At 37.6% G+C, this 22,429-nt stretch overlaps 2 protein-coding genes across 4 annotated transcripts in view; one reads left to right on the forward strand and one right to left on the reverse strand.

Moving 5' to 3' along the window:
• Window positions 1-22,429, reverse strand: part of c2orf80.L (Chromosome 2 Open Reading Frame 80 L homeolog) — a 33,148-nt gene that overhangs the window by 5,586 nt on the left and 5,133 nt on the right. For 2 of the 3 annotated variants that reach the window (XM_041576115.1, XM_018236207.2), the window contains exons 2-6: window positions 19,782-19,861; window positions 17,632-17,713; window positions 14,947-15,029; window positions 14,008-14,092; window positions 13,124-13,201 (exon numbers count right to left, since the gene is read on the reverse strand). In XM_041576115.1, the coding sequence (XP_041432049.1) occupies window positions 13,124-13,201; window positions 14,008-14,092; window positions 14,947-15,029; window positions 17,632-17,713; window positions 19,782-19,822 (369 nt within the window). In that variant the 5' untranslated portion in view covers window positions 19,823-19,861. Of the gene's footprint in view, window positions 1-13,123; window positions 13,202-14,007; window positions 14,093-14,946; window positions 15,030-17,631; window positions 17,714-19,781; window positions 19,865-22,429 lie in introns of those variants that run through there. The other variant, XM_041576116.1, reaches the window with a different exon arrangement.
• cryga.1.L (crystallin gamma a gene 1 L homeolog) lies at window positions 707-3,529 on the forward strand. Its single transcript, NM_001092676.2, has 3 exons — window positions 707-728; window positions 1,900-2,142; window positions 3,193-3,529. The coding sequence occupies exons 1-3, from the start codon at window positions 720-722 to the stop codon at window positions 3,466-3,468; spliced, it is 528 nt and encodes a 175-aa protein (NP_001086145.1). The 5' UTR covers window positions 707-719; the 3' UTR covers window positions 3,469-3,529.

The raw sequence follows: 22,429 nt of genomic DNA on the forward strand, positions 1-22,429 counted from the left end.
CCATGGGAGACAGGCTTTCTGTAATTCGGAGCTTTCTGGATAACAGGTTTCTGCATAACTGATCCCATACCAGTATTATAAACCTCATATCATATATCTGTAACACTTGAGTACTTTATCATATATACGGACATAAGGGGTCTTGTACCAGAAAAAAGTTTGGAAATCACTTTATATAGTATGCAAGCTTATGGCTACATTACAGGATACATAATAACATGATGTGAAATCAGAACAAAACCGTTTATGAAATAAATACAAAACGAATTTCAGTAGAATGAAAAAATATCGGAATTATATTAAAATAACCCTGGTGAATTTAGTCCTGTATTAGAAATTACTGTTGTATGCAGGCCTTTACTGTTAAAATTAACACGTATGCAGATTTACATTGCAAAGCAACAACAGTTTAAGCGGAAAACAAGCTTACATTGCAGCACATTGCTATTCACACGTACAAACTAAATCTGCTGACATTATATACGATGCTCGACATTCTCCTATTGTTTTCATAATGCTACCAAGCGGATTTTGCCTAAGCGTGAACAGTAGAAAGAAAATTCTGCAATATTGTGTGACAGTCTGTGTCACTGAATTGCTTATGTCTCTATTGCTGCGTCAACTTCTTTTTGTGCCCTCCCTTGGCCTCAAAGAACAGTATATAAGAGAACCCAAACATTTGGTTCACAATAGCATTTGCTGAACACTGAACATCTAAGATGGGAAAGGTAATATCTCAGTGTGCAATGAATTACCAGCTTGTGCTTATTAACCAGAGGACAATATACAGCAGGCAGGAAGGTGTACCTCATAGGAGTTGCATTATCTAGTCCTAAATTTGAGAATGTGGAAAGATTTTGCCACATTTAAAACACGTTTATATAACTGTTTATTCAATAAGTTTTACATCACCAACAAATCCTCCATTGATAATTTTTTTGACGATATTCAGGGGAAATTTCAACCCAGACCTGTAGCTCTTTCCAGAGGTGCAACTGGCATGTAGGGCATTTTTCTCTGATCTTATAGTGAAACTATTCCTGCTAGTGATGTGCTGGTTGACCTGAAACCTACCCAACCCATGGGTTGAACACTGGTTGGGAAGTGTCAGGTTGACATTTGGCAAACCATTGCGGGTTAGGGTTGGGTGCAGCTCAGACTGGAGAAGTGCACTCCTATACTGCTCCCAAAGATTCCCTGTCTTGGAACCAGAGGCGTGCACAGAAGTAGCATAAAGTGTGAGATGACACAGGTCCGGGTCCTACAATGGCAACATTTTGAGAGTTAGGGTCAGGTGTGGGTTAAGGATTTGCAGGTTATTGTCAGGTGCAGATTGAGCGCACATCACTACTTCCTACAGAATCTCAAATGTCTAGCTAGCCCATCTTGATGTGCCTATGTTTGCCAAGTGTACTGGTTAAAAGCTTTGCTAATCAGGTCTATGTCAGGAATTATTGTCTACATTTCCCTTTCCAAGCCAACTCAAAACTCAAATGTTTGGCTTGGCCAGTATAGCGCTTGTGTTCTTTTATGAACAAGTGACATTGTCACATTGGTGACATAGGATTTAGAACGGAGGGGGTGTAGGGAAGTGATGAAACTTTAGTTGCTCAAAAATTGCACAAATGACCTGCTCAGACAGAATGTGATGGTAAAAGGCTGCTTTGGAATATGGCTTGTAATGCCCTTTAATATACTGTATGTGTATAAGAGACTTTCCTTTCCCTTCAAAAGAAAATCTGGTGCTGCCTACTGTATATATGAAATTCTACAAGTGAGTGGGTGACTACATTAAGAAGCCAAAGTGGGATTTTAGAAATTATGTTGTTTAAAGTAAAATGAATCACATATTTAAGTGTGTAGGTTGGATTTAAAATACCTTTAACTTCTGACACACAGATCATCTTCTACGAGGATAGAAACTTCCAGGGGCGCTCTTATGAGTGCAGTTCTGATAGTTCAGACTTGAACTCCTTTTTCAACCGTTGCAACTCTATCAGGGTAGAGAATGGAAACTGGATGCTCTATGAACAACCCAACTATTCAGGACATCAGTATTTTCTGAAGAGAGGAGAATACCCTGACTTTCAGCAGTGGTACGGCTTCAATGACTCCATCAGATCTTGCCGTATTATTCCTCAGGTATAGCCACATTGATTTTAAGATTAGTTTGATTTGCAGTAAACCCTTACCATTTCCATTTTGTCTTATATATGTTTTAAGGAGGCTTGCTTAGATTTATTGTCACTTCATTGTCAATACTATTTAAAGAGAGACTTTAGCTATAATGTCATTTGCTAAATATATCATGTATAATATATTTATATATATATATATATATATATATATATATATATATATATATATATATATATATGTATGTATATATATATATATATATATATATATATATATATATATATATACTGTATATATATATTAATATTATTATTCACGCTTAGAAAGTATTTTAGGGGAAAGTGGTACCTAACAGAAAATTTAAAAGCATGAAACAGTGGCTTTCAGATTTAAGGTTGCCTTGAGCCCTACAACAAAATATCACCAGTATACATCACTGTAATTGCTTATTAGACAAAGAAAATTAGAGAAGCAGATATACAGACAAACTACAAAACAAACCTACATACAAGGTTTAGGGTATACCTTGATAAAACCGCTTTATACTTGAGAAATAGCCTTACAGAATATGCAGAAAATGTAAAGGGGTGGGTCGCTAAAATGTAGACTGATTTTCTAAGATAATTTTTTTTGCTGGTTTTGAATTTATTTTATTCTTTGGGGTTTTGAGTTAATGTTTTTTAAACAGCTCTTCAGTTTGGAGTTGTTATCTACTTGCATGTTCTGAGTCAGAATGTAAAAAAACTCAAAAACTATTAAGAAAGATAAAATGAAGGAAAATTGTAAAGTTGCTTAGAATAAGCCATTCTATAACATACTAAAAGTTGAACCACCCCTTTAAAATAAAATTGAGCATTTATGCATGCAAAAATTTGGTCAGAATTTGTTTGCAATTTGCACAGGGCATTAAAAATTTGGATGTTATAGATGTTGATGTTTTAGAGCTCAGCTTCTGCATTGAGCTCTAACACACTAAAGACAGAATGATGTTAATGCTAAAGTTGAAAGCAACTTTAACTATAATAACATATTTTATTTTTTTTAATCTCCCAGCAACGAGGATCCAATAGAATAAAAATCTATGAGAGAGAAGATTTTAGAGGAGACAGCATGGAGTTCACAGATGACTGCCCATCTGTCCATGAGCGTTTTAATTACCATGAAATTTACTCCTGCAACATTTATGATGGCCACTGGATATTCTATGAGCAGCCCAACTACAGAGGGCGTCAGTACTACCTGAGACCAGGGGAGTACAGGCGATACAATGATTGGGGAGCCATGAATGCAAGAATTGGCTCCTTCAGACATGTCAGAGAATCTTATTGAGTCAAAAAGCTGTAAGCATGAATGCAATGGCTTTGAAATAAAATCTCACTGTTTAAAAAAACTTTTCTCTTAATAATTACTTAACTCTATATTTATTTATTATCATTATTATTCAAATAGTGTTTGAATGTGGTATTAATGGTATGATTTATTATGATAGTTCAAATTAAATTAATCTGCTTAATTGAGCTTGGGAAATAAATGCCAGCTATTTAGTTGTTGTCACTTTTTGCCATGAGCAAAGTTTCCATGCTATTTGCCACTTTTGTCTTCTTTAGACCATGCCAGCGAGGAAATCAGCTAGGCTGTTTCTCCAAACAGGACAGTGAAGGGTTTATTGCATATCATCAATGTGACTATATATGTAAAGCCAACATGTCTGTTACCTGAAAAATCAGCCCACAGGTCATTTAGATTTAGTTTAAAACAATTAGGGGGAGACAGAGGATTTAGAAACCATGCAAGAAGAAATGCAAAACTACTGGAAGTCTGGCATCATAAATAACAACAAGAAATAAACAATAAACAAAACAATAAATAAAAATATTCTATTAACCCTTTAAGTGCCAGCAGAATTTCACATTTTGGTTACGCGAAATGCTAGCCGTTTTTGAAACATTTTGTGCTCTCTCACTTTAGGGGCATTTTCTGAGGGGAAACCTATAGTTTACCTAGGAAAACTATACATTGTTTTTTTCGGTAGAAACTGAGCTTTCTAAATCTGCCTGAGTTTTCATGTATTTCCACCTGTGCAAAAAAATTTATAGTGCTAAATACCAAAAAAAAATGAAAAATTACCATTTTTCATCGTATATCAATTTATACCAGAAAAATATTTCATTTTACGGATGAAAATCCAACTGATTTGGAAAGCCTTATGTCTCTCGAACGTGCCAATACCAGATATGTATAGTTTTAGGGAGATTTAGGATTTCTGTACAGCAAAAACTCCCGGCAGTATATTACCGAATTTTGAAAGCACTAAGGCAGAAAACGGCATGCTTTAGATTCCAAGGCAAAAAATCCTGAAACCGTAGGTTTACCCCAGAAAACCATACATTTTTGAAAAGTACACATTCTGCCGATTACAAAATGGGTAACTATGTCTCTATACTCCCAACTACCAAACATAAAAGCTTGTCTGAACATAGCGGTTTTTCAACAAAAAATTCAAAATTCTGAAAAATCATTTCAAAGGTTTTATTTTGCTGCTCCGCATATCCCAAACTATATTAGGTACCAAGAAAAAGCACCTGAAATATGATTGCCAGGGGTCCACTGAACAATTTGATACCCATTATGCATAGGTTTACCAAAGTATCTGGCATTTAGAGACACCAATATGAAGTTAGCACATCCAAATTGTTCAGGACTTTACTTCAGCTACTGAGAAATCAACACATTGACTGCATTTTTTGTGGGGTAAAAACACAGAAATATATGTTTACCCCCCAAACCCATATATTTTTGGAAAGTACACATTCTACTGAATCTAAAATGGGTACCCATGCCTTTCTGCTCCAAACTACTGAGTCGCAAGGCTTTCCCACAATTGTCGGGTTTGGTGAAATATCTGAAAATTTCCTCAAAGCTTCAACTTCCCAGCACCATATCGCCCATGTATCATTACGTACTAAGAAAAAGCACCCTAAATATGATTGCCAGGGTTCCTCTGAACATTTTGGTGGTCATTGTTCATAAGTTTACCAAAGTATCTGGCATTTAGAGGCCCCAAAATGAAGTTAGCGCATACAAGCAGTCCCGTGGGTAACTTCAGCTAATGAAAGATCAACACATTGACTGCATTTTTGTGGGGTAAAAACACAGAAATATATGTTTACCCCCCAAAACCCATATATTTTTGGAAAGTACACATTCTACCGAATCTAAAATGGGTACCCATGCCTTTCTGCTCCAAACTACTGAGTCGCAAGGCTTTCCCACAATTGTCGGTTTTGGTGAAATATCTGAAAATTGCCTCAAAGCTTCAACTTCCCAGCACCATATCACCCATGTATCGTTACGCACCAAGAAAAAGCACCCTAAATATGATTGCCAGGGTTCCTCCAAACAGTTTGGTGGCCATTGTTCATAGGTTTACCAAAGTATCTGGCATTTAGAGGCCTCAAAATGAAGTTAGCGCATACAAATAGTCCTGTGGGTAACTTCATCTAATGAAAAATCAACACATTGACTGCATTTTTGTGGGGTAAAAACACAGAAATATATGTTTACCCCCCAAACCCATATATTTTTGGAAAGTACACATTCTACTGAATCTAAAATGGGTACCCATGCCTTTCTGCTCCAAACTACTGAGTCGCAAGGCTTTCCCAAAGTTGTCGGTTTTGGTGAAATATCTGAAAATTGCCTCAAAGCTTCAACTTCCCAGCACCATATCACCCATGTGTCATTACGTACTAAGAAAAAGCACCCTAAATATGATTGCCAGGGTTCCTCTGAACATTTTGGTGGCCATTGTTCATAAGTTTACCAAAGTATCTGGCATTTAGAGGCCCCAAAATGATGTTAGCGCATACAAACAGTCCCGTGGGTAACTTCAGCTAATGAAAAATCAACACATTGACTGCATTTTTGTGGGGTAAAAACACAGAAATATATGTTTACCCCCCAAAACCCATATATTTTTGGAAAGTACACATTCTACAGAATCTAAAATGGGTACCCATGCCTTTCTGCTCCAAACTACTGAGTCGCAAGGCTTTCCCACAATTGTCGGTTTTGGTGAAATATCTGAAAATTGCCTCAAAGCTTCAACTTCTCAGCACCATATCACCCATGTATCGTTATGCACCAAGAAAAAGCACCCTAAATATGATTGCCAGGGTTCCTCCGAACAGTTTGGTGGCCATTGTTCATAGGTTTACCAAAGTATCTGGCATTTAGAGGCCCCAAAATGAAGTTAGCGCATACAAACAGTCCCGTGGGTAACTTCAGCTAATGAAAAATCAACACATTGACTGCATTTTTGTGGGGTAAAAACACAGAAATATATGTTTACCCCCCAAACCCATACATTTTTGGAAAGTACACATTCTACTGAATCTAAAATGGGTACCCATGCCTTATTGCTCCAAACTACTGAGTCGCAAGGCTTTCCCAAAGTTGTCGGTTTTGGGGAAATATCTGAAAATTGCTTCAAAGCTTCAACTTCCCAGCACCATATCACCCATGTGTCATTACGTACTAAGAAAAAGCACCCTAAATATGATTGCCAGGGTTCCTCTGAACATTTTGGTGGCCATTGTTCATAAGTTTACCAAAGTATCTGGCATTTATAGGCCCCAAAATGAAGTTAGCGCATACAAACAGTCCCGTGGGTAACTTCAGCTAATGAAAAATCAACACATTGACTGCATTTTTGTGGGGTAAAACACAGAAATATATGTTTACCCCCCAAAACCCATATATTTTTGGAAAGTACACATTCTACAGAATCTAAAATGGGTACCCATGCCTTTCTGCTCCAAACTACTGAGTCGCAAGGCTTTCCCACAATTGTCGGTTTTGGTGAGATATCTGAAAATTGCCTCAAAGCTTCAACTTCCCAGCACCATATCACCCATGTGTCATTACGTACTAAGAAAAAGCACCCTAAATATGATTGCCAGGGTTCCTCTGAACATTTTGGTGGCCATTGTTCATAAGTTTACCAAAGTATCTGGCATTTAGAGGCCCCAAAATGAAGTTAGCGCATACAAACAGTCCCGTGGGTAACTTCAGCTAATGAAAGATCAACAAATTGACTGCATTTTTGTGGGGTAAAAAACAGAAATATATGTTTACCCCCCAAAACCCATATATTTTTGGAAAGTACACATTCTACAGAATCTAAAATGGGTACCCATGCCTTTCTGCTCCAAACTACTGAGTCGCAAGGCTTTCCCACAATTGTCGGTTTTGGTGAGATATCTGAAAATTGCCTCAAAGCTTCAACTTCCCAGCACCATATCACCCATGTGTCATTACGTACTAAGAAAAAGCACCCTAAATATGATTGCCAGGGTTCCTCTGAACATTTTGGTGGCCATTGTTCATAAGTTTACCAAAGTATCTGGCATTTAGAGGCCCCAAAATGAAGTTAGCGCATACAAACAGTCCCGTGGGTAACTTCAGCTAATGAAAGATCAACAAATTGACTGCATTTTTGTGGGGTAAAAAACAGAAATATATGTTTACCCCCCAAAACCCATATATTTTTGGAAAGTACACATTCTACCGAATCTAAAATGGGTACCCATGCCTTTCTGCTCCAAACTACTGAGTCGCAAGGCTTTCCCACAATTGTCGGTTTTGGTGAAATATCTGAAAATTTCCTCAAAGCTTCAACTTCTCAGCACCATATCACCCATGTATCGTTATGCACCAAGAAAAAGCACCCTAAATATGATTGCCAGGGTTCCTCCGAACAGTTTGGTGGCCATTGTTCAAAGGTTTACCAAAGTATCTGGCATTTAGAGGCCCCAAAATGAAGTTAGTGCATACAAACAGTCCCGTGGGTAACTTCAGCTAATGAAAAATCAACACATTGACTGCATTTTTGTGGGGTAAAAACACAGAAATATATGTTTACCCCCCAAACCCATACATTTTTGGAAAGTACACATTCTACAGAATCTAAAATGGGTACCCATGCCTTATTGCTCCAAACTACTGAGTCGCAAGGCTTTCCCAAAGTTGTCGGTTTTGGTGAAATATCTGGAAATTGCCTCAAAGCTTCAACTTTCCAGCATCGTATTGTCCATGTATCATTACCAGCATAAAGCATCCTAAATATAAACATATGGGTCTACTAAACAGTTTGATACCCAATGTGCATAGATATACCAAACTATGTGGCGCACAGAGACCCCCAAATGACAATATGTATAGACATTTTCACGGCTGACGCGCTGGCTGCTGCAATATAACCACCCGGTGTGTGTATTATGCGACATTAGCCCACCTAACAGTACAGAGACCCCAGAAAACCATATATTTTCAGAAAGTACACATTCTGACGAATCCAATATGGGTAAATAAGTGTTTCTACTGCAAACTGCCAAACTGCAAAGCAATGCTGAACATAACGGTTTTTATCAAATTTCGGAAAATCGTCACAAAGCTTGAATTTTACCCCATTATATGCCACACATTTCGTAACGTATCAGCATAAAACATCCTAAATATGAACGCCAGGGGTCTACTGAACACTTTGATGCCCAATATGCATAGATATACCAAACTATGTGGCGCACAGAGACCCCCAAATGACAATAGTGTATATACATTTTCACGGCTGACGCTCTGGCTGCTGCAATATGAGCACCTGGAGTGTGTATTATGCGACATTAGACCCCCCTAACAGTACAGAGACCCCAGAAAACCATATATTTTCAGAAAGTACACATTCTGACGAATCCAATATGGGTAAATAAGTGTTTCTACTGCAAACTGCCAAACTGCAAAGCAATGCTGAACATAACGGTTTTTATCAAATTTCTGAAAATCGTCACAAAGCTTGAATTCTACCCCATTACATGCCACACATTTCGTAACGTATCAGCATAAAACATCCTAAATATGAACGCCAGGGGTCTACTGAACACTTTGATGCCCAGTATGCATAGATATACCAAACTATGTGGCGTACAGAGACCCCCAAATGACAATAGTGTATATACATTTTCACGGCTGACGCGCTGGCTGCTGCAATATAAGCACCTGGTGTGTGTATTATGCAACATTAGACCCCCCCTAACAGTACAGAGACCCCAGAAAACCATATATTTTCAGAAAGTACACATTCTGACGAATCCGATATGGGTAAATAAGTGTTACTACTGCAAACTGCCAAACTGCAAAGCAATGCTGAACATAACGGTTTTTATCAAATTTCTGAAAATCGTCACAAAGCTTGAATTCTACCCCATTATATGCCACACATTTCATAACGTATCAGCATAAAACATCCTAAATATGAACGCCAGGGGTCTACTGAACACTTTGATGCCCAGTATGCATAGATATACCAAACTATGTGGCGTACAGAGACCCCCAAATGACAATAGTGTATATACATTTTCACGGCTGACGCGCTGGCTGCTGCAATATAAGCACCTGGTGTGTGTATTATGCAACATTAGACCCCCCTAACAGTACAGAGACCCCAGAAAACCATATATTTTCAGAAAGTACACATTCTGACGAATCCAATATGGGTAAATAAGTGTTTCTACTGCAAACTGCCAAACTGCAAAGCAATGCTGAACATAATGGTTTTTATCAAATTTCTGAAAATCGTCACAAAGCTTGAATTTTACCCCATTATATGCCCCACATTTCGTAACTTATCAGCATAAAACATCCTAAATATGAACGCCAGGGGTCTACTGAACACTTTGATGCCCAATATGCATAGATATACCAAACTATGTGGCGCACAGAGACTCCCAAATGACAATAGTGTATATACATTTTCACGGCTGACGCTCTGGCTGCTGCAATATGAGCACCTGGAGTGTGTATTATGCGACATTAGACCCCCCTAACAGTACAGAGACCCCAGAAAACCATATATTTTCAGAAAGTACACATTCTGACGAATCCAATATGGGTAAATAAGTGTTTCTACTGCAAACTGCCAAACTGCAAAGCAATGCTGAACGTAACGGTTTTTATCAAATTTCTGAAAATCGTCACAAAGCTTGAATTTTACCCCATTATATGCCCCACATTTCGTAACTTATCAGCATAAAACATCCTAAATATGAACGCCAGGGGTCTACTGAACACTTTGATGCCCAATATGCATAGATATACCAAACTATGTGGCGCACAGAGACCCCCAAATGACAATATTGTATATACATTTTCACGGCTGACGCTCTGGCTGCTGCAATATGAGCACCTGGAGTGTGTATTATGCAACATTAGACCCCCCTAACAGTACAGAGACCCCAGAAAACCATATATTTTCAGAAAGTACACATTCTGACGAATCCAATATGGGTAAATAAGTGTTTCTACTGCAAACTGCCAAACTGCAAAGCAATGCTGAACATAACGGTTTTTATCAAATTTCTGAAAATCGTCACAAAGCTTGAATTCTACCCCATTATATGCCACACATTTCGTAACGTATCAGCATAAAACATCCTAAATATGAACGCCAGGGGTCTACTGAACACTTTGATGCCCAATATGCATAGATATACCAAACTATGTGGCGCACAGAGACCCCCAAATGACAATAGTGTATATACATTTTCACGGCTGACGCGCTGGCTGCTTCAATTTGAGCACCTGGTGTGTGTATTATGCAACATTAGACCCCCCTAACAGTACAGAGACCCCAGAAAACCATATATTTTCAGAAACTACACATTCTGACGAATACAATATGGGTAAATAAATGTTTCTACTGTAAACTGCCAAACTGCAAAGCAATGCTGAACATAACGGTTTTTATGAAATTTCTGAAAATCGTCACAAAGCTTGAATTTTACCCCATTATATGCCCCACATTTCGTAACGTATCAGCATAAAACATCCTAAATATGAACGCCAGGGGTCTACTGAACACTTTGATGCCCAATATGCATAGATATACCAAACTATGTGGCGCACAGAGACCCCCAAATGGATATATAGTAAATAAAATTTACAAGGCAAAACAAAATAAGGCAGTAAAGAGTGAAATGCAAAAAAATCCAATAAAACCACAAAAATCAATGTTTTTTTTCCAGACTCGTGTTATCGGCCGTCAGAATCACAGTTTGAATATTTTAGCTGGGCCAAACAGGTTATACGGCTAGAAACAAGTGAACACAACATACGCAGAGCTGAAAATGCAATAAAATGGCTAAAAATTCAATAAAATGGCTAAAAATGCACCAAAATACCCAAAATTGCAATATAATCACCGAAATAACATAAAAAAGATATTGCACAGTACGGTTAGCGAATACGCTATTCGTAATGGCAATAAAACATTTTTTTCAGCCAAAAAAAGAAACGATGCGATGCGTGTGTACAAATGGTAAATTACATGTTATGTGCGCGTGTGTGCGTGTGCACATGTGTGTAAGTGCAGTGAGTGTAAGTGACCCCCCCAATCCCCAAAAATGTATGTGTAAGTGTGTGTAAGTGTGAATCTAAGTGTGTATTACTGTAATAAGTGTGTGTTGGTGTGTTTGTGTGTGTAATTGTTGCACTAACCTGAAAAAATCGCTGGAGACTGTTGCAGGCGATCTGGAAGGGCCTCAGGAAGAGATCTGCGACGTCCTCTGTGTGCCTGTGCTGTAGGGGCGGAGATATCCAGCGCGGTGTAGGCTGCAGCAGCAGGACACGTAAGTTACACGTGCCTGCTGCTGTTTTTGGGCCCCTGGGCGATCGCGGCAGGGGATCGATGCGGAACGGAGCGAGCGGCTCTAACAGCCGCTCCTCCGCTCCAGAACCCGGAAGTGCTGCAGAACGTAGAATCTACGTTCTGTGGCATTTCAAGTTACTTTTCCACAGAACGTAGATTCTACGTTCTGTGGCACTTAAAGGGTTAAAAGTTATGAAGGGGTCATCATGAAGGAATTACCTACTAAAAACGAAATTAGAATCAACAGAAAGGTCCCCTTTCTGTACAAAAAATGTACAATAGTGGGCTGCGAGGAAATTTCACATTTCTATTCTGTCTTAAGTCAGCATTAATGGATGGAACACAAGGACCTGCACTTTTCAAATAAGTACAGTGTATACCAGCCTTCAGCAATGATATATACTGTACATGAGGAGCGGGCTAGGAGAGGCACATTGGTGTCCTACATGGTCCCCCCTGTCTTGCACATCATTCAGAGGTGAAGATTAGGAAGTTGCCAAATGGTGCAAAAGAGGTATTTTCTTAAAGGGATACTGTCATGGGTAAACATGTTTTTTACAAAACGCACCAGTTATTAATGTTGCTCCAGCAGAATTCTGCACTGAAATCTGTGTTTTAAAAGAGCAAACAGATTTTTTTATATTTCATTTTGAAATATGGCATGGGGCTAGACATATTGCCCTCGGGTCATGTGACTTGTGCTCTGATAAACTTCAGTCACTCTTTACTGCTACACTGCAAGTTGGAGTGATCACCCCTCCCTTCCCTCCCCAGCAGCCTATTAACAGAACAATTAGCAGTTAACAAGATAGCACCTATCTGACACCTCTGCTGAAGTATTTGTTTGCATTGCTAAAATTGCCCTAACCACACCTAGTGGTAGAATTTTCCTGCTTGTGTGTTATTCTCATGTCTATCACTAGCAGAGCAAACAGGACCCATGTCATGGTGTAATACAATGGGAATGGGAGAAACAATAGCTGTGTCAAAGCAGTTCCATCCTGAAGTGCTGGCTCCTTTTCAAAGCTCAGGATCAGGCACAATGCACTGAGATAGCTGTCTCCACACCAATATTACAGCTAAAAAATACATTTGTTGGTTCAAGAATAACATTTTAAATAGTAGACTTATTTGCAATGTAAACAGTGCAATTTAGAAATAAAAAGCAAATCATAAAATTCATGACAGAATCCTTTTAAGCACTGGGCTGACTTGAGTCCAAAAGTGCTATGCTTTGAACCATGAGCTGGATTTTTATCTTATTGCAAAATTAACTTCTCTTACCTTAGTTGTGCTCTGTAGATGTCCTTTTGAAGATTTTTTCCCATATAACTCAAACACACTTTCCACTGGCAAACTGTGCTGTTGTAGAGATGCCCATAAAAATTGTAAACTATATTGTATTGTAAAACTATATCAACTGTAACAGATATATCAAATACAAAATAATGCTCAAAAAAATATTTTTTTTACTTGGCAAAGGGTTTCTATATATAGGAAATAGTTGACACTAAAAAAACTTACAGTAAGAGATTTAGTGGGTTAATTTACGAAGATAGGTGCTAAGTTGACAAATATGATTGCCAACAGCATTGAAACAGAAAGCAGGTTAAGCAGTGTATTAGTTATATGATAAAGTGGTTTGTACAAATACATTTTTTATATGACTTTACATGCATTAAATAATATTTTTTGGATGGGGCATAAGCTAATATTGTTTGCTATTGCAGACTGTTGAGAGACAAAGCAGCAGTAACTATATAACTGCTTAATCTAGCTTTCACAGCTACCCATATGTGATGAAAAATCATGTACTGCATTTTTGGTTTTTGTTTTATTTCATACACTTGCACTGTTGATGTAATAAGAAAATTAAATGGGGGAACAACAGATTGAATAAAACAAATGCAACAGCAAGCGTTAACTATATCCTCAAGCAGCTGTTAGAGTGAATCATAAGAACTGTAGCTGTTCCTCTATATTCCATTGATTTCAAAGTAATATGAATGTACAACCTTTTCACTTACAAGCAATAGATGTTCTAGCTACCACTGCTGCCTTCATTTGAATGAATGGAAATAGTTTTTGCTTGTATTAAGTAGTTACAGAACCAGTATGGTTACATAATCACAGGAAGATAAATAAATGGTTTTTCAGTCTTAACTTACCATTAATACTCCAGCAAAAGATGATAAAATCATAGCTTCTCTCTCCATTCTGTTGGGATATCTATGTTGATGCACTGGAAATGTTCTACAGATATACAAATATGTAAATAGATCAGCAAATTATCATAAACCAGGGTCACATAAAGTATATTAAATGTTGATTTTATGTATGTGAGATAACTGGAAGAATAAAATGACACCGTTCTTATCTTTTTGATAAGAAAATTCATTCACTTCACCACTGAGGCAGGATAAATATGGCAAGCCATCCTTTCTACACACTAAAGACATTCATTCTCTAACTGAGTATTGTAAGTATTTATCACCTAGACCAAGTTTTTACACACATGAAGGCAAAATGTGTTCAAAGAAGTGACAGGTTTTAGCAAAAGACTATATCAAGACCAAATCTGTATATATATCCTCTGAATTTCATTTCTACGCCATTATGTTCACACTATGAAAATGTGCACATTCTGATGAAGTCATCATGGTGCGTAGTATAGTACTGCTGCTGTACAGCTTTGAGGTTTTATGTTTGATAGCAACCAATCCCCTATCTGTATGTTTTTTGTGGATTTGGGTGCTTTGGCTTCACCAACAGTCTAAAAACATACATAATTTTTATATTTTACTATGAGAAAATGTAAAATATTGTTGTGTTGCTTTGTCCATGAGCTGTCACATGACTTTAAAAGTTTTGATTTAGCTGAGCACATTAGATTGAGCCGAGTTTGATTCCTGAAAAACGTTCTTGTATTCACCTTGTCCTAAATCCTGGATCTGGATTTGCATTCCTAATTGCAGCTGGACAAAGAGTTTCCTATAACTCTCCTCAGTGACTCCTCAGTGACTTTGGGAGCTTAATTAGCCCAAGTGAAGGGCAATGGTTATGCTTAGACTTTATCCATATTACAAAAGAAACACATATATACTTACATTTTTCCTTTTTTAAGTGTATTTGCATCTTTAGACCCACTTAGCCACTGCAATGCTACACCAATAGCCAAATCATAATGTGCCTTAAAGAAAGAAGGAAACAAGAAAGAGCATCATATCATGAAATAATGAATTTGCTTACAGCATAAACTGTTTCAGACACACACATATTTCTCTAACCAAACAGTTTATTGATACAATATTAAAAGGATAAGAAATCGCCACATTGCTATATTGTGTATGCATTATGAAGTGAAGTGATACCGTGTCCAAATAAAATATTAGGGTTCACAGAGCAGTCTTGCAGACTCTGCATTCCCTACCTTAGGGCTGCCCATGAGCATGAGCACATGATCAGTGCAAAGTGCTTAAACAGGACATGTCCATTTTTTACAAATAAGGCCAACTGCATTGTCATTTACCATGTTTACATTTTAGTAGAAGCCTGAGAACACCAAAGAGGTATAACTGAAAAGTGATATCTATAGAAATAGTTATTTATTATTAATGCCCAGATCACCTGTCAGACTGTATGCACTTGCTTGTGAATCCGAAGGGGGTAATTTACAACTACAAGCACACTTCCGTGTGCAATTTTCCCTGTAATCAGTTTTGTGCAAATCAGCATTCATTAGGGTACTTGTATCAAAATTCACTGTTTTAAATGCTGAGCCAACTGACACATGGGAACCCTGGAGTATCGCTACCCCCAGACCAGGTGGTAGCACCAGGGTTCCCTCAGTGCCCTATGACAATAGGCGCAGATCAGTTGTGTCTGGTGCATACATACGCTAATAATGGACATCAGAAATAATGCCAACGGGACCTTTGAAACTGTAATCACAACTGCACTCATATGATCTCAAAGTGAATTCTGATGCATCAAACACAATTGTCACAATCAGGTGCAGCTCCCCTGATATGCACAACAACGCTGGTATTGTGGGGAAAAAACACTGCATTTTGGCAAAAAACAATTGCTCTCAAAATAACACTTTTTAGCAGTTTTAGAGGTTTTTGAAACCAAGGCCAAATTCACTTTCTCTAAAACTACAAATGTCATGACATTTTGGGACAGAGTTGTGTTTTTTCCAAAAAATTTTAGTTTTTCAAGTGTAGTTTCAGTGAAAAAACGCAAATTTTCGGGTTAAAATAAAACCTCAAATTTTTCAGGGTTTTGTTAAAAAAAAAAAAAAAAATTTGATTGTTAGTAAATGGGCCCCTAAATGTAAAGAGCTTGCGTAAATGGCTCACACTATATAAAAAAATTATAATAATGAATTAGGTGTCTAAAATGTTAAAGGAGATATTTTGTATAAAAAAAAAAGAATGTACCAGTGCATTATACTCATTTTGATATAGAAGAATTGTGCTTTTAAAAGTAGTGTCTGAGGCTGATTTAATAATTGCTTCCTTCCTGCTCCCTTAATTCCCAGGCTGTGCAGGGGAGCCAGCGGTACTGTAGGACAGGAACCAATCAGCAGCTAGCAGGCCCTGATATGGATCTACAGCCTGTCTGTGCTTGTGTGACTGCAGGACTGTGCCCCTCCTACTGTGCTTCTGGCAGGAACCATTAGGACATGCCCACCCCTCATTTGAAACAGGGACCAGAGAACATCTATAGGGAGCTCCAAATAAAGGGGCAATTTTTAAAGATAATATAATTTTTTAGCACCATGTAAAAGCAAAACTATATATTACTCATAATTGCCTACAAAATTAGGGACAAAATTAGGGACAGGGATTTTTTTTATTTTTTATAATTGCACTAAACCAGTAAAAGCTAATTGATAGACCCCAAAACAAGGCCATATCATATATCAAAAAAAGTCATCCCATAACAACACCTCATATTCCCTAAAAAGACAAAAGCTTATATATTCCCTAAAAAGACAAATAGCTCATAGTCCAAGTTGATCCAGGGACTAGTCGGATTGCCATTTTGGAGTCAGGAAGGAATTTTTCCCCCTCTGAGGCAAATTGGAGAGGCTTCAGATGGTTTTTTTTTGCCTTCCTCTGGATCAACTGGCAGATAGGTAGTTAATTTAAAAAAAAAAAAAAAGGTTGAACTCGATGGACAGGTGTCTTTTTTCAACCTTACTTACTATGTTACTATGTTATTCAAAACTTAATTAAAAAAGAAAATTACATAAAGACCCCATGGTACTCCACCTTATGCATTTCATACCCTTCGGGACTTAATCACAGGCAATCATTGCCTAGAAATATGAGGTGTTTTGGGATCATTTTTAACAATGAAAATGTACTGATATGATCACTTGCTCCCAAAAACTGTGTATTTACATAAGAAGGATTTGATTATTGCATTCCAATGATTTCCATTCCACTATGTGGCCTGCAGTATCAGCACTGGGTCATGGAAAGTAAAGTTCCATTTTGTAACTATAATCTTCATTTATTCTATATCCCATACTGTACTTCTCTCCACTTATATATTTATATTTTGTTATTTTTAAATCATACTCATATTTAGGTTTGCCTGATTATTATGTTAGTTTTAAATCAAGTCCATGGCTTCTCAGGTTACAGTTAGTTTTATATCTACACAAATAGATTAACATAAAAACAACTATTGCTGTTCAATGATCTATAGAAAATTGTGTACATGGATGTTTTATCACCAAGTTTTCAGTTTAAGACTACTACTACTACTAGTCTAGCTACCATGTCATCTAGGAACGTGGATTCCGTTTTTCCTTTAGGATCAAAATCCTTTTCACGGAGAGTTGTGCTGACATAGTCTGTCCTTCAAAGGGAATAAAAATAGAGACAAATATAGAGTAAATACATATAAAAGATAATTAGCATAATTTCTATAATAAAAGAAACACATTTCAAATATATCATAATTTTTTGCAGTGAATGTCGCTATTAGTGATGGGCGAATTTATTTGCCAGGCATGGATTTGCGGCAAATTTCCACACTTCACTGACTGCGAATGTTATTAAAATCGTCAAAATTATTAGGACACCCATTGACTTAAATGCATTTGGACAAAAGAGCGAGTATAAAAATTGGCACATGCGTCAAGATTATTTTGACGCCTATTGACTTCAATGCGTTTTGCAAATTTTTCGCAGTTTTGCTAATTTTTCAGCAAATCGAAGTGGACAGATTCGCTCATCACTAGTCACTATTAGGCTAATGCCACATGGGGCTGATTCTCTGCCTGCACTTATTCAGCTGATCCATGAACATCGGTGCAGTTGCCTGTGTGCACCCGGCAGGGAGGAGATGTGAGCTAAGAGGCTATTTCTCAGCCTGCACTATTATTGCATGCCAAGAAACATCCTTCCTGACCACGACCACTCCAACCTCAAAAGCCATATACACGTTATACAACACTTACAGAGATGTTAATTGGTGCAAATAACCCCCGTTCTTTGTGTATAGATACAGGGAAATCCCAGAATAATTTGATCTTGGAGATTGAATGCACCCAGTTAGTGTGGTTCTTATTTGCGTGTTACTGGTTATGCCCAACCTTTCAGCACATTCCCTTCATCAGTTGTGTGTTATGTAGGGATGCACCAAATACACTATTTGGGATTTGGCCAAATCCCAGAATCCTTTGTGAAAGATTCTGCCAAATAACGAACCCAAAAAGTGGAAAGAAATATTTTTTACTTCCTTCTTTTGTGACGAAAAGTCACTTGATTTCCTGTCCGCCCCTAATTTACATATACAAATTAGGATTTGGTTCGGCCAGCACAAGGTTTCGGCCATATCCAAATCCTGCTGAAAAAGGCTGAATCCTGGCAGAATCCCAAAACGAATCCTGGATTCAGTGCATCCCTAGTGTTAAGCAACCCATCAGTAAATTAATTATTAATAAAAAGATATACACATACAAATACTATCTAGTTGTCTGGGTCATTGACCTCAACAAACACAAAATGGATTTTCTGCGAGGCAATAACCAAATTTCTGCTATTGTCCTTCCTCCAGATATCTCCCAGCACTGCCCCTGCAATTTAGGGCAACATGACAGCCCTCCAGCATCAAATGCATGTCTGACTGCACCAGGGTTAGGGTGGTTGTTCAAAAAAAGTCTGTACAAAAGACGGAATGAGTAAAATATTTTGCCACGTTTGGCAGAGAAAAAATGCCCATAAACTCTATGTATTGTAATAAAGATGTTGACTTCAGTGCCTTCAATGAAAATTTTTTGCCATTTCACGAATTTGCAGGTGAAGCCCATTGCTAGCCAAGACACTCATCTTGTGAGTTGCATCTTCCTTAAAACTGAACCTCACAGATTAGCAGTACACTGTATTGTGTTGTCTGTGTGTATTTGTTTCCTCTGCAGATTATATACATACACAAAACACTATTTGACAAGTTTTGGAATCAAAGGACCTTGTTCGCCAGAGGTTACAATCCAAAAAAGCTTACAATCTAAAAGCGCATCTTATTTTTACAAATATTTAGCGCTGCTCACAAGGTAGAATGATTTGCTGACAAATATTACATCACTCATTATTGCTAAGCAAAGGTTAGCAGTAACACCAGCTCTGGAGTTTTGTTAAATATTTTGGCACGAAAAACGCTTTGCCATTTAAACATTTTATTACATACAAAGCACAATGCAAACAATTTGTTCACAAACTTTGCGAGGAAGTCACTGAAGTCTGAAATCTGTCAAAAAGGGTGCAAACAATAAAAAAATTTGCAAAAAAAAATTGCAAATAGTCTACATATGAAGAGGTAATTAACATCATTTGCCACTGCAGACAAATATCTGGTATTTAGTTTTGAGAAAATATGTCACAATCTAGTCATGTGCTGAGAAAATAAACATCAATATACTTACAGTAGCTTTCCAACTTCCTTTTTCAGGCGCTTTCTTTCCATAAGACCAGCAGTTGGAGATGTAAAACACTGGTTGAAGACCTGTAACCACAAGAAAAGTTAAAAGAACCTTTAGTGGGCAATATTTTGTACTTTACTTGTTCAGTGGAAAGTATTAAAAAATAAATGTTAAATGACCCATTATACAAAATGAGAAGATTGTATTTATGGAGTTTCCAGCCAAGAAATTATACGACTGATAGGGGTTAGAGATCAGTCTCCCTTTAAAACTATTCACAAACCCAGTGAACATTTGCTCATTTATTTAGAGGTCCAGAGACGGTTGCATTCTTTGATGAGTTCATGGTATCAACAGATTATTACACACCAATGCGTGACACTGGTGTCAAGACCAAGCTGTTATCTACTGTCACTCTTTCAAGCACAAGACATGGTAATGCTTTAAAGTAGAGCTAAGTGGGATGTTTTATTTCTATGATACACTGAAAACAAAGGCTGTTAAAAATGTAGTCTACATTTCCACTCATTACAGCCCACATTATTACTTTTTCCATTACCATAGAAGCATCTTAAAGCTTCTTTAGAAGTGCAAAAGCACACATTTATATGGCGGTCAGTAGTAAGTACATAATTCTCCACTTGGCTTAGTAACTTTTAATAGGCACATTGTACTTTCGTTATGCCTCTTAAACTCTGCATAGACAGGATCCTTTACCTAGTCCCACAGGAAGCCACATGCTTACTACACCTTCATTCTTACACGTTTCAGTGCAGGTGTAATGTGAATCATGGTCAAGCTGTGTCCTCCAGCAAGCCTGTCTCCATATTCTGCACAGAGCATCACAGGCTTAGAGTTTCATAAAAACAGCCACATACATGCTGTTTCAATCTATCTTTCTGAAATTCCACCACCACTTATTATTTAGGTCTAGCATCCAAAGCTTCTTGATGTTTTCTTAAAAGCAATGGGTATTAGAAGTTGTATGACGTTGCTATTCTTTTCCAGTTCCACTTTGAGTTTTTTTATGATCTGTTCCTCATTCTGTTCCATCGCAATGGACTTTTCCATCACTTGGTACTAAAAATGTACTGTACAGTATTTGATTTCAGTGGAATCCATCAGGTGATGTCCAGGTGCTTTAAAATATATTTCCAATTAACAATAGTTTCTCTTCTGTCAATACCATGTATTAACACTGCAACTATGTCTTTCTCATTTTCTACCTTGAGATTCTCCAATATAAAGCAGTATATGATGTCTGCAGGTCTATTTAAGCTTAGACTTAACATCTTCATTAGTTGTTGGGGCATAGACCTGTATGGCTGGGCATGAAATTGAATTGATTTCAGTCAATCATTGTTCACTATGTACTGTATGTAATTATGTATATTGAATGTATAAACCCAATTTGTACAGAGCTGAAGAATATGTTGACACTTTATAAACATGTTATAATAATAATACACAGCATATTGTCCAGTGTCTTTCCAATTTCTTTACTGAATATAAGAAACAGGTCATTATTTATTTGCTGTTAAAAGCGTGAATTGTAGAAGGTGTCCAAGTTTGGTTCATTTTAGTTCAAATAAAAAAAGGGTGTTAACAATATGTGCATTATCAATATATCTCCACATACACTACCTAGTTTTATTTTTTCAGACAATATTTATGATTGCAGTTATTAACATAATGAAATAACATCGGTAGAAACATGATCCAGATAAACATAATACTACCATACAATACCATACAGCGAATTGACAAACAATGTTACAAACTTAGGCACACATTGGGGCAAATTCACTAAGACGCGAAGCGCCGAACGCTAGCGTTAGGCATTTTCGCTACTGCGCAAATTCACTAACGAACGCTGGCGTAGTTTCGCTAGTGTTACTTCGCAACCTTACGCCAGGCGAATCTTCGCTAATGACTAAACTACGCAAATTCACTAACTTGCGCAGTGTAGTGAACACTACCTTTTACGCTAGACTTCCTTCGCCACCTCAGACCTGGTGAAGCGCAATAGAGTAGATAGGGATTGTTTCAAAAAAAGTCAATTTTTTTTCTAAGTCCCAAAAAACGCTGGCGTGTTTTCTACATGATGGGTGATAGGCTGAAAAAGATCGAAAAATTTTTTGGGGCTCCCCTTCCTCCCCCCCTACATTTCCTGACTCATGGCAACTTACCTAGACAGTGGGCACATGTGTAGGGCAAAATAAAATTTTTATGTGCTGATTTGAAGGTTTTCTAGGCATTTGTAGTGCAGATACGTGTTCCTCCATTGAAATTTGAATTTCGCGCCGTATGCTATCGCAACTTCGCTTTATATAGCGAATCAACGCTAGCGCAACTTCTCAACCTTACGCTACCCCTGTGCGCAACTTCGGATTTTAGTGAATTTGCGGAGCCCTGGCGAAACTTCGCCTGGCGAAGTGCGGCGAAGTTGCGCCTGGCGCAACTTCGCATCTTAGTGAATTTGCCCCATTGTGTTAACAACATAAAGAAAAAAAAATTTCTTTGCATTTATTTTAGGACTCATTTGTGATGTGCCCCCAGTAGGAAAAGTGCAAAAGAATTGGCGATTGTACCACATGGGCCAACATCATACCTGTAAATGGAGCTACTGGAAGGAGCACACGACAGTAGAG

The sequence above is a fragment of the Xenopus laevis genome, chromosome 9_10L (assembly GCF_017654675.1).
Source record: "Xenopus laevis strain J_2021 chromosome 9_10L, Xenopus_laevis_v10.1, whole genome shotgun sequence".
Classification (NCBI taxonomy): domain Eukaryota; kingdom Metazoa; phylum Chordata; class Amphibia; order Anura; family Pipidae; genus Xenopus; species Xenopus laevis.